Source organism: Dermochelys coriacea, chromosome 2, assembly GCF_009764565.3.
Source record: "Dermochelys coriacea isolate rDerCor1 chromosome 2, rDerCor1.pri.v4, whole genome shotgun sequence".
Classification (NCBI taxonomy): Eukaryota; Metazoa; Chordata; order Testudines; family Dermochelyidae; genus Dermochelys; species Dermochelys coriacea.
Genome location: NC_050069.1, coordinates 91,784,415 through 91,797,331, shown reverse-complemented (window position 1 = coordinate 91,797,331; position 12,917 = coordinate 91,784,415). Strand labels below are relative to the sequence as shown.

Here is a 12,917-nt window from a genome sequence, read left to right as displayed (position 1 = left end):
AAAGTGTAAAGTTTTCTGTCTGAAGCTACTGCATACTTATTACACTAAACAGTTATTCGGCTAACTGTAAGAAACCTATTCCATGTTATTTTGTATAATAAGGTCTGATTTCAAACTCATCTACCCTGATCATTGATTTAAATGGAATTACTCCTAATTTATATTGATGTGAGAGCAAAATCGGGCTAAGCGTAGCAGGAATTCAGAAAGAGAGGGAGACCAAATACTAACATAAGACTAAAACGTATCTGGGCATTATATAGTTAGGATGATTGGTAAGGAATGTAGTTCTGATTTGGAATTGAGTTCTTGAAGTTCTCAGTACGGTTTCAAAAGTGTAAATCGTCCCACTTTTTTTCAAGAAGGCAGTTTGGAACATAATATATTTATAGCACATTTGCCATCCATTATATGGCATGTAATTACAATGATTCTTACCTTTGCTGTAGGAAGCTCAGGGGAGAAGTAGTAAGAGTTTCTTGTGACAAAAAAAAAAGGATAAGACCATGGTGTGTGTGTAGGGGGAGTTGTAAAATAGTATAGAGGGATAGCAATTTAAATAAATCATAGGTTTCAGAGTAGCAGCCATGTTAGTCTGTATCCGCAAAAAGAAAAGGAGGACTTGTGGCACCTTAGAGACTAACAAATTTATTTGAGCATAAACTTCCGATGAAGTGAGCTGTAGCTCACGAAAGTTTATGCTCAAATAAATTTGTTAGTCTCTAAGGTGCCACAAGTCCTCCTTTTCTTTTTAAATAAATCCTAAAACTTTACTTTCTGGATATCTGGTGTTTGATATTTAATAATGGCAGAAACTAGTAATGAAAAGAGAAGTTCATGCCGAAATGAACTTTACTCTAATATTGACCATTTGTTTATTCTCACAGGGCCACTTCTGCTCTGCTACCGAGGCAGCCCCACTGACTTTTCTAGGGTTGCACTGGTGTAACTGAGCAGAAATTGAACCTGTGTGGTTTAACTAAGCAGAGTTTGGCCCAAAGTGTTGAAGACTAGTGGAGTTTATAAGCAACACTTTTATCTGAATAGTTTTGTTTTTCAACTACTTAATAGTGGATTGTATTATCCAGACGGTGATAAGGAAGACCTGATCTTTCTCACCCCTGACCGACACATCTATGCCAACCTAAACACCAATGCATATGCAGTGATGTTGACAGAAGAGTGCATCTGTCGATGTAACTACCATTGTATGGGGAGCTGGTGCTCCTCCACTGATGGAAAAACCCTTTATGCTGGTGTAGGCTAAATCTCCACTATGGAGTTATGCTCGCATAGTTTCTGTAATGTAGACAAATCCTTTGTTTTATTTTCTGTTTTATTATTTTATAATCAATGTAAGGCTCATCAAATTGAGGAACAAACTGCATAGAATTCTGAAGTTTGTGGCCAACTTTCCTTTCCATTCCCTACCTGCAGCTGTCTTGAAGGGCGATGGGAGCTACAGACCAGTTTCAGAAGACAAAATTTACCTAATGTGATAGGTATTTTTAAAAGGGACAATAAATAAAAGTGCACATATAAATGGAGGAAAAGACTGCATTTTTATTCTCATTCACTCTTGGTGTTTAGTGTTAAACAAGAATGTTATTAGAAAAATATATAGTAAAAACATTAATACATCTCTGCTAGAGCTGTGGAATAACTGAGTTTTTGGTTTGGTGTCTGAACCAAAAAGTGAAGAAAACCTCAAACGTTTGTTTCAGGTCGACCTGAAATGAAATGTGTTTGAATTTTTTGGTGAAAAAATAAATGAAACGTTATATTCAAACTGAAATGAAATATTTTGTTTAATTTTTGAGGATTTTAACCCCGGTAAAAACAAAATTGAAGCAAAATTGAAAGCAGTCATTTCAAAATGGAAAATCAAAACATTTCATTTTGAAAATATTGAAACAAAATGTTTTGACTTTTTTCTGCTTTTTTTATTATTATTATTTTTTATTTCTAGCCAAAGCAATTTGGTGAGTTTGACCTGAAATAATTCACAAAATGTTTTGATTGACCCAAATATGCATTTTTTTAATGGAAAAAATGTAATCAAAAAAAATTTCATCCAAGTTTAATCACAGCAAAATGTACTTACTTCAGTCAGGCATGCGGTCTTCAAATCCTATTGCTCTTGGAAATGCACATTGTCTGCTTGGACAGTGGGTGTTAAAAAAACAAAAAACAAAAACAGCAAAATGGTTTGAGGACATATTAGTCTCTATTTCTGCAGCTGCTGAACACAACCACTCCCATTTTGTGTTTAAACTGCTTTTGCTTTATTGAGCTCTTGTATCCCACACATAGCACACTTGGATCATAGCTTGAAATGCTGCTCATAACTTCCATAGCTGAATCATTACCACCTTATTAACACTTTGTTATAATTAAAAACTGTGCTGTATTTGCAGTATTAATAAAAACTATGAAGTAGATTGTCTGGCTCTGCTTGGGACCAGGCTCCAGTAGTCCTTTCTGCACCTAACAGCAATCTTAGTCCAGTGTCCTACAAGTTGTTTTTCTCATATGGATCCTCACTTAATTCAGCGGGACTCCATATGGGCACAGGGTCTGTCTCCATGTATCACATTGCAAAATTGGGGCAATAGTTCTTGTACAACAAGGCCTTGATTCAGCAAAGCCTTTAAATCTGTACTTAACTTTAAGCATGTGAGTGGTGCCATTATCACTGTTCCCATTGTCACTTGTTCAAAAATGCAGTAGATTTCAGTAAAATCAACTTAAACCTGATATTTCTGTTCTAGGAAAGTTTTGGTTTGGTTGTTCATGTTTGGTAGGATTTCCATTCTGCTGTATAGATGGAAATTCTTTGGTTTCATGCTTCTGCATCTGTTCTTTAATGGCACCACAACTGTGAAAATGATCTTCCAGCACTTGCTCCGTGGATTGGCGTGCAAAGATGCTAGCTACAATATTGTCAAATCTGGGCAACATTTTACACTAGCCTACCACCAGTGGATTTTTCATTCAATCCAACTAAGCTGATTTCTTTAATCTTCCACAAGTATTGTGTGTGTTTGAAAATCTTACAGTGCAACTCCCATTGACTTCAACGGGAGCTGAATTAGGCCAATGGTGAGTGGTTCTGGAAAATTCAGTAGTTTCTTAGCTATGTTTTTTGTTCTTCAAGGATTGATATGCTAGAACAGAACACATCCTCTCTAAGTGCTAGCATAGAAACCTTGAAATGTTAAATAATCACACTTCTTCAAAGAATTTTGCAGCTGGATGATAAAAATGCCGTTCTCGTCCATGTAATCATGCATTTTTGGACACAACTTAATATTTTAGTTATTTTTCACGTCTTTACTTAGATTCTATTGGATTCTATTCCTGCTTCTGCCACTGAATTTCTATGTGATGCTAGGCAAGATACCTAAACCAAATGGTCTCTAGTTAGGTGTTTCTCATTTTCTGGGTGCCCAATGTGAGATCCTGGGGCCTGTTTTGCAGAAGTGCTGAGTGCTTACATCTGTGACTGAAGTCAGTGTGCTTTAATATATTAAGTACTAAGTACTCTGGAAAAATCAGGTACTAGTTATCTCAGATTGGAATCCAAAATTAGTGAGATATCCGACCTTAATCTTTATCTCAGTTCCCCATCTGTTAAAAGGGCATAAGACCACTCCCTCACCGCACAGAGTATTGTAAACCTAAATGAATGTTTGTGAAGCATTCAGATGCTAGAGTGATGAATGCCATAGAAAAGGAAATCAATAATTGTCTTCAGAGCATGGTTTGATAGTGTGCAGTAAATAAGGCAAGGGACCACACCTTGAACAACAGGGAAAAAATGAAATACTGAATAGCTGCTCATTAGCTGAGCATCCTCCATTATGTGCACTGAATGAGGCAGGGGTCCTATGGGGAAAAATAGGATGTGATCATGTAATTATTAGGGCTGTCGATTAATCACAGTTAACTCACACGATTAACTAAAAAAAATTAATTGCGATTAATCGCACTGTTAAACAATAGAATACCAATTAAAATGTATTAAATATTTTTGGGTGTCTTTCTACATTTTCAAATATATCGATTTTCAGTTACAACACAGAATACAAAGTGTACTCTGCTCACTTTATATTTTTTATTACAAATATTTGCACTGTAAAAATGATAAACAAAAGAAATAGTATTTTTCAATTCACCTCATACAAGCACTGTAGTGCAATCTCTTTATCGTGAAAGTGCAACTTACAAATGTAGTTTTTTTGGTTACATAACTGCACTCAAAACCAAAACAATGTAAAACTTTAGAGCCTACAAGTCCAATCAGTTGTACTTCTTGTTCAGCCAATCGCTCAGGCAAACAATTTTGTTTACATTTGCTTCCCACTTCTTAATTACAATGTCACCTGAAAGTGAGAACAGGCATTTGCATGGTTCTGTTGTAGCTGGCGTCACAAGATATTTATGTGCCAGGTGTGCTAAAGATTCATATGCCTCTTCATGCTTCAGCCATCGTTCCAGAGGACATGCTTCCATGTTGATGATACTCGTTAAAAAAGTCAAATGCGTTAATTAAATTTGTGACTGAACTGCTTGGGAAAGAATTATGTCTCCTGCTCTGATTTGTTAACATTCTGCCATATATTTCATGTTATAGCAGTCCCAGATGATGACCCAGCACATGTTGTTCATTTTAAGAACACTTTCTCTGCAAATTTGACACAATACAAAGAAGATACCAGTGTGAAATTTCTAAAGATAGCTACAGCACTTGACCCACGATTTAAGAATCTGAAGTGCCTTCAAAAATCTGAGAGGGATGTGGTGTGGAGCATGGCTTTCAGAAGTCTTAAAAGAGCAACACTCCCATGCAGAAACTACAGAACCGAAACCACCAAAAGAGAAAATCAACCTTCTGCTGGTGGCATCTGACTCGGATGATGAAAATGAATGTGTCTGCACTGCTTTGGATCGTTATGGAGCAGAACTTGTCATCTGTGTGGACGCATGTCCGCTGAAATGGTGGTTGAAGCATGAAGGGACATATAAATCTTTAGTGCATCTGGCATGTAAATATCTTGTGATGCCATCTACAACAGTGCATGCAAATGCCTGTTCTCACTTTTAGGTGTCATTGTAAACAAGAAGCAGGCAGCAAATGTAAACAAACTTGTTTGTCTGAGTGATTGGCTGAACAAGAAGTAGGACTGATTGGACTTGTAGGCTCTAAATTTTTACATGGTTTAATTTTTGAATGCAGGGTTTTTTTACATAATTCTATATTTATAAGTTCAACTTTCATGATAAAGCAATTGCACTACAGTACTTGTATTAGGTGAATTGAAAAATACAATTTGTTTTGTTTTTTACAGTGCTAATATTTGTGATCAAAAGTAAATATAAAGTGAGCCCTGTACACTTTGTATTCTGTGTTGTAATTGAAATCAATATATTTGAAAATGTAGAAAACATCAAAAATATGTAAATAAATGCTATTCTATTATTAACAGTGCGATTAATCACAATTAATTTTTTAATCACTTGACAGCCCTTGTAATTATAGATTGTATCATAATTCATATACTTAGGGAACAAATTAAGGCAGCCTTAATTCTGGCATTCCTAACTGTTGAGTGTTTGACTTAGCAACCTGAATAACATTCCTTAAAAAATAGTTTGTGTTATATTCACGATGATCTTTCACTTGGTTTGGTTTGCCTTGAACTTGTGAATCATTTGCACTAATGTATGTTCTCCATGTTACCTCCATATTGTCCTGTGTAATGATTTCTGATGAGCGCACCGTTATTACATTGTCATATGCAGCACCCTGATTTGAAAATGGAGATACATTATTTATTATTTCTATTACAAAACTACCTAGGAGCCCTAGTCATGGTCGAGGGTCCCATTGTTCTAGGCACCGTACAAACCTATAGTCATCCTATTCATGTGTTCTGCATGGTAGAAACCAGCCAAATATCAAGTGTTCTGCCTTGTGATTAGGTGAAGGAGGCATGGTTGATGATTTGCCTTGAGCCTGCAAGAATGGATCCTATCTTGCTTTCCTTGCACAATTAGATGTGAATGATCTTTTTACTATAAAATAACTTCACAGTGCTGTAGTAACTCATCCAAGTGTCTTCCAATAGAGTTAGAAGATGTGCTCTACAAGTTACGTGTTCTCCATTAAGTGTCACATATTTCAGTATTTTCCCTTCAACTCTAGCTTATTTACACAAGACTGTATTTTAAAGAACTGCAAATGTAAAATGGGTAGAACTTCTGAGTTTCATGTTTTCTAGGGAGTTTGTTTCTCAGAGCAGGTGGTTATTTTTTGGTAACTTTCTTTTGGGGATAACAATGAAAAGAATATAGCTATAGACTGGATTTTCACAGGGGACCACAGGAGATAGGTGCCCAATATCTCTGGCTTTGGGTGAAAGTTGGGCAATATCACTCTTTTGAGTTCTTGTGGAAAGCCCAGGTCAGTGTTCAGTTTGCTTTTTAAAAAAGTAGATTTCCTTAGGATTGACTGAATATTTTAAGGTGTGAACAGCATCAGATCTTTCTTTCAGCCAACAACATTGTTTTGCAGTGTGTTAAACATTTTGCCAGCAGCACTTCTTCAAATGAAGATTTTTATCCAATATCTTTTGTTACTGTCGAAATAGCATGAAAATTGAACCAAAATGAAGTCTATAAGTAACAATCTTCCTTGAAGCATATCTTTGCTGAGCCTTCTAAATAAACTTTCAACTGTAAACTTGTTAAACAAGATGCAAGTGCTATGCAATATTCTGCTGAAGATAGAAGAAATATGACTTCATTATCGTTGGCTGGATCAATTCCTCTTCATGCTAATGCACACACATCAGTCCAGAGAGGATGTTGCCAAGAATAATACATAATCTACTCAAGCCTACAGTAAAAGCTTACAAAAAATCTATTTTTATGTCGTTCTTGAAAGAAGGAAGCAATAGCAGGCAGTAAATTAATTCCATTCCTAAAAAGCCACTGCTGTTAATGTAAGGTAAATATGAAAACAATTTGAGCGGATGGCTAATTTTGTCTTATGCTGCCTATGTCCTTCACCATTTTTTTTTGCTACCATCTTTGGTTTTTGCCACAGTTATCGCTTACAAACAGGGATGCAGTAGACATCCGCAATGCCAAAGTAAACTTGCAATTCAAAGTATTTTAGTGGTTAGGAGGACCCCAGGTTGCAAAGCTTTTCAGAGTTTTAGACAATCCAATTAGATATAGAATATTTTCTCACTTAGGTGATGGTATTATTTCAAAAGACCAAAGAGGTATAAATCCATGAGCATTTAAATTCTGTTTGTCCTCCAGATATTCTTATTTAGCTGATTGAAGAAATTTTAAAACTATCCAGAAAGTCCATTGTGTGATAACTGTCAAGATGGAAGAACACAGTGTGGTACAGCAAAACATAATTAAGCCACTAAAATATTAAATGCTAGAAAAAATTGGCAAATCTATTTCTTTACAATTATTATTTATTTATTTATTTATTTTGTGGTAGCGTCTGCAGGCTACTTAATTGGTTAAAATATTTAAAACATTTAATTATTTTTATAAGAAATTTAATGAAAAAAGACTTTTCATGAAAATTTTGGCCCAGGTTTTACAGATCAACAGGAAGCTTTAACTCCTCATTCCAGTTGAATATACCTAAGAAATTATTTGTCTTTCCACCATCATAGCACTTTACAAACATCAGCTCTTACAACAGACCTGTCTTTTAACCATTACACCATTTTGCAGATATGCAACACCTAAATTGTTCCAAATTTAAGACAATTGGATCCTGATTTTCAGAGGAATGGTACACTCCCTTTTGGCTCCCATTGATTAAAGCTGGAGTTGTGGGTAATAATCAGCTCTGAAAATCAGGCCTTAGAAATCTCAAATTGGGCACCTAAAATTAGTGGATTCTTTTTGAAAATTTAGGCCTTATTGAGATGTTGACAGTAACGGACAGAATTGATGTAGTCTGGAAACAGAACTTGGGAGTTCCTTGCTAGCAGTCCTAGTTGAGGCTACTCCTGAAGGTCACAGACGCTTCATAGCTACACTCTGCATCTGTAGAATACAGAAGACCCATATAGTTTTTACATCAGACTAATCTCTGTCAGTTTAGAAACTAATAGTACAATCCCTTACAAATTGATGTTGTACAAAATTGATGTTGTACAAAACTGTTGTACAGTTTTGCAATCTTAAATTATAACTGCTATATAACTTTGGTTATTTAATATCACAACTTTTCTTTATTGTACCATTTATAAGTAGGGTGGGGCAGAAGTTATGACGATTAGAACAGGCTAGATCTAAGTATGTTGATTACATGCAGAGTATAGGCCAAATTCATTCTTGGTATAGCCCTAGTCAAGATTGTGATGATGCACCAGGGATGAAGTTGGCTTAGTAAATCTAACTTTATTTAGGAACCAAATTTGCAACAGAATTGACAGAGTAAGCCAATACCTTTCCTCCAAAAGTTAGTCATTTTGGAATTATTTGAGGGAATTGATTTGATGATTTTACTTACATTCGACGATTGTGGTGTAAATAAATAGGAATGTTGTTTTTTTTTCTCCTTACTCCTCTGTATCTGGCTTATTTTGTAGGAAAAACTGAATGTGGTAGGTCTTATAACGTTTTAACATCTGCCATGCAGGTGGATTACATCCTGCTGAGTTTTTAATAAAGAAGTCCATATACTTGACTTGCAGCGTAGTATGCATGTACAACTCTGAAGTTGCAAACACAGTCTTTAGTGATATTGCTTCTTGAACAAATGTCTCCTGAAAGTATCCAATTCAGTGAAAGTACGGTAATGCTGAACATACGAAAAAAGAAACACTAAAAAAAGTTAACAAACTGCCTCCTTTGCAAAACACCTTGTATTTACACTATCAGCATGAGATTTTAAAATATCACTGGCATGAAGATCTTACATGGTGGTTTCACAGTTTTTTTTCTCACTACAGGATCTTTTGTTCAGTTTTACCATCTGGTGTTTGCCTTTGGTCATAGAAAGAATTCTGGAATGAGCAGAGTGCTTTTTAAAGGATAAACACTAAATGTTAAGTTTTGGTTCCAGAATTTTGTGTGGTTAAAAATAAAATAAAATTATAATATAATAAAGAGTGTTACATTTTGTTCTGCATAACCAAAAAGAAGAGGAGGAAAATGGATAAAAAGATTTTAATTTCCCTGGATACATTGAATAACTTTATGAATTTAGCATATCTTCCTCATTACTTAGTAGTAGTAATAATAATATATAAATTTAGTGCCTTCTACCTGAGGATCTCATATATTTATGATTTAAATATTGCTGTACTCCTGAGAGGTAGATAGCATTATCCCAATTTTATAGATGAGGAAAGTGAGACACACAAATATCAAGTGAGACTCATCCAAGGTCAAACAGGAAGTCTGTGGTGCATCTGGGAAATGAAACCTTGTCTGACTCTGTCTTCTGCCTTAACTACAAGATCACCCTTCCTCTAAAATGAAATATATAATACTGCAGGCATGTTTTGAATCACTATATTTCTTCCTTAAATAGAACCTTTAGTGATTCTGTAGAACAAATACAGAGAGTGATACAATTATCTTTTTATGTGAAGAAGTTTAGTAGCTATAAGCATTAGTCAAATATGCCACTCATGGTGAATGCAATTTGTCTTTAAATTTAAGTATTCCAAGATGATTGGCCAGATTAACAAACATACTCTCTCTTTTTTCCATTGCAGCATGTGTGTTCCGTTACAATGGGCTCTCTTTTGTGTACCTCGTCTACCTCTTGCTCATTCCTCTGTTTTCAGAACCTACAAAAACAACGATGCAAGGTAAGAGTTTCCCTGATGGTTTTTTAAAGATACATAACATGTAATATGTACAAAAATCTTGTAGGTGGTATAAGATGGAGTCTTACAGGTATTTCTTCAATATACTTTCATTGGTTTGAACTTTTCCTCCGGTAAGTGAACTGGTTTTGTAATATGTCATGTAAACTCACTGAATCTGGATTTGGAGTGAGTACTCCCTAGTAGCTGATCTGATTAAATTCAACTATGAAGTATTCTTTTAACAATGTATATTTTAGTCACCTATATAGACATTGATCTCCCCATTACCATAATCTTGAAAAGTTTTTGTTTTTTTGTTTTCAGTTTTACAGCTGTAGAATAACTAAATGCACCATGGATAAAATCACCCACATGTCACGTAATAGTGGCACTTCAATTTAAAATGTGAAAATAGGATTCCAGAGATGAAAAGACAAAAGCCATTTCAGAAATAGGATATTTGTTATTCCTGTGGAGTATATTGCAACAACAAATGGGTTAATCTGTAAAAGTTAGTTCTCAGAAGTTTCTGGCAACAGTATTGTAACTTCAGGATCATTGAACAGTCCATGAAAATTTGTTGTGGTAAGCTAATATTTCCTTTTTGTGTTTTATCAGTGATATGTATTGTCACTCAGTAGCTTGTGGGAGCTGCTTTAGTGGGTAGGTCTCTGAACTGGTCCCTGCAGTTCAGAACTCTCCATTATGTGGCTTGACTCAAACTCTTGTATTAAAGCAGTTATTGTACCTCCCTTATTTACAATAGTATCTCTCTTCAAGAAACATTTTATTTTTACTCAAGTGAGTGTTGAGGTGAAGAATAAAAGTAAGCTTCTTCCATATTGGAGAGAAGGAAAAGGAGATATTATATGGGGCCCTATCGAGGCTGATGCTGTAAGTTGAATATGTGTTACCTAAATTATTGGCTTTGTTTTGAATGCTGTGGGTACCATGTGCATGTAGTACACTTTCCTTACAGCAGCTCTTTCAAACAACACACTGCACCACTGTGATGGTTAATGGAAAATCACACCATTTTATTAAATAAATATCCCTAATGAAACAAACTAGGAAATCTAGACTTCAAACATAGAAACATCTCAAATTACTAGGCTCCTACGGATCAGTAGCATCACGTCCATATAAAGACCCCAAAACATCTCTCTGAATACAGGGCTTCTATTACCACATCAGTTACCCAAAAGGAGTCTCCCAGGTTGCATCTGGAGCTACCCCTTTCCATTTTCAGCAGTAACTCTCAGCCACCAGTCTGGTTCAGTTTATACTCTCCTGGCAACCTCCATCTGGTATGTTTCGGAATGGGGTCAGTGTGGCTCCTCTTCCTTCCTGAGCATCAGTAGTCTTGACCTTCTCCCAGGATAGCTTTTGTCTGGCAGTTTTGTTTTCAACATGACTCTAGCTTCTAATATTCATATAGATAGATTTAGAATCTAGAGTCATGTCGCATACTATATATAAAAATCTGTGTTTCTGGAAAACCGTTTGCATCTGATCCAGTGTTCTCCTGTTTTATGTCCGGCCTTCCGAATACTAGATAAGAGAGAACCTGAGAGGGAAGGAGAATCATCCTAGTCAATTGCCAATTTGAAAGACATCTGCCTCTTACCTTTTTAGATTATAGTGACTTGGTTGAGTAATAAGTCATACACCAATGTACATTAACCAGCAAGTAACCTACTTACAAGTGTTTTAATGATTAAATAACAATATTCTTCTAAAAAACAGAAACCATTTCAGTGTCTTGCATATGCAAATTCAATTAGCACATACACCATTTACCCTCCCCTCCTGCCCCCGGTCAGTGGCATCAAACATTTTTGTTTCTTGAATTCACTGAAAACATTCCTTGAGGAATCTAAGTGCAGCCTCCCATCCCCAGGGTATTCTCCTTTTTTCTCGTTACGGGGGAGAAGAGACGAGAAATAGAATCTTTCAGGAAGTTGTAATATTGTTGTTCATTATATAACACACAGAGAAATCACCTAACTAGAAATGGTTGTTTTTACCAAGTTAGAATACTGTGTTCTGTTATAGACCTCACTAAGAGTTAATGCACAAAATTAGTTTGAAGATAGGGTGAAAAAAAAGGAATTAAACTGAAAATATCTCTCATCTTATTTACATGGCCTCTATTACAGTACTGTAGTGTTTGAGCACCTACATATACAATATTTTATGGGGAAAAGAGGCTTTTTTCCCCATCAAGTTCCATTGGAGGAGAAAGGAGTCAAAGCTAGTCTTGCACTATGGAAAATATGTCCTCACCTAACCATTAATTCATTAATTATGACTTTGACAAGGATAAAACACAGTGAGTGTAAATGCTGATGCTTTTTTGAAACCTCCAAAATAATATGATGCCACATTTATTTCCACATGTTAGTTACATGTAGGTTAGAAAATGCATTTAGTCAATCCATTTTACAGGAAATGTATTGCCTTTTAATTTATTATTTTGATTACAGTAGCACCTGAAGAATCCAACAAAGGATGGGGCCCCACTGTGCTAAGCGCCGTACACATAGATAGTGAGGGACAAAGTTTACAGTCAAAATAGACAAGCTATTCAAAGAATGGCAGAAGAGAAGTATTATTTAACCCATTTTACTGATGGAGAACTGAAGCACAGCAAGAATAAGGTGGAATTTTCAAAAGTGTATAGTTTTCTGTTGACTTAAGTGGGAGAAGAGTTAGGTCAATGCTGAGTGCTTTAGAGAATTCCACCCAAGTGGCTTGGCCAAGGTAATACATCCATGGAGTATGTGGCAGAGCCAGGTACTGAATTTAGGAATCCCAAATCCCTGTTCAGTAACTTAATCCCCAAACAATCGTTCCTTTGCTTTTAATCTAAAACCATCATCCTCCTGTATTATTGAATAAAATGGAGCATTCATCTTTCCCTCTCTATAACGTTCACTAATTCATATATTTCCACTATGGGTCCTTAATTTTCCCCTTCCCAAAGCTCCTGTAGTTTTAACCAGTCAATCCCCACAAAACCTGAGTGGCATTAATGCAACGGGATTGTTTATG

At 35.7% G+C, this 12,917-nt stretch overlaps 1 protein-coding gene across 1 annotated transcript in view; it reads left to right on the top strand.

Moving 5' to 3' along the window:
• The window catches only part of PIEZO2 (piezo type mechanosensitive ion channel component 2), a 448,530-nt gene that overhangs the window by 84,216 nt on the left and 351,397 nt on the right, over positions 1 to 12,917 (top strand). The window contains exon 2 of the mRNA XM_043508112.1: positions 9,768 to 9,863. Within this exon, the coding sequence (XP_043364047.1) occupies positions 9,768 to 9,863 (96 nt within the window). The remainder of the gene's footprint in view (positions 1 to 9,767; positions 9,864 to 12,917) is intronic.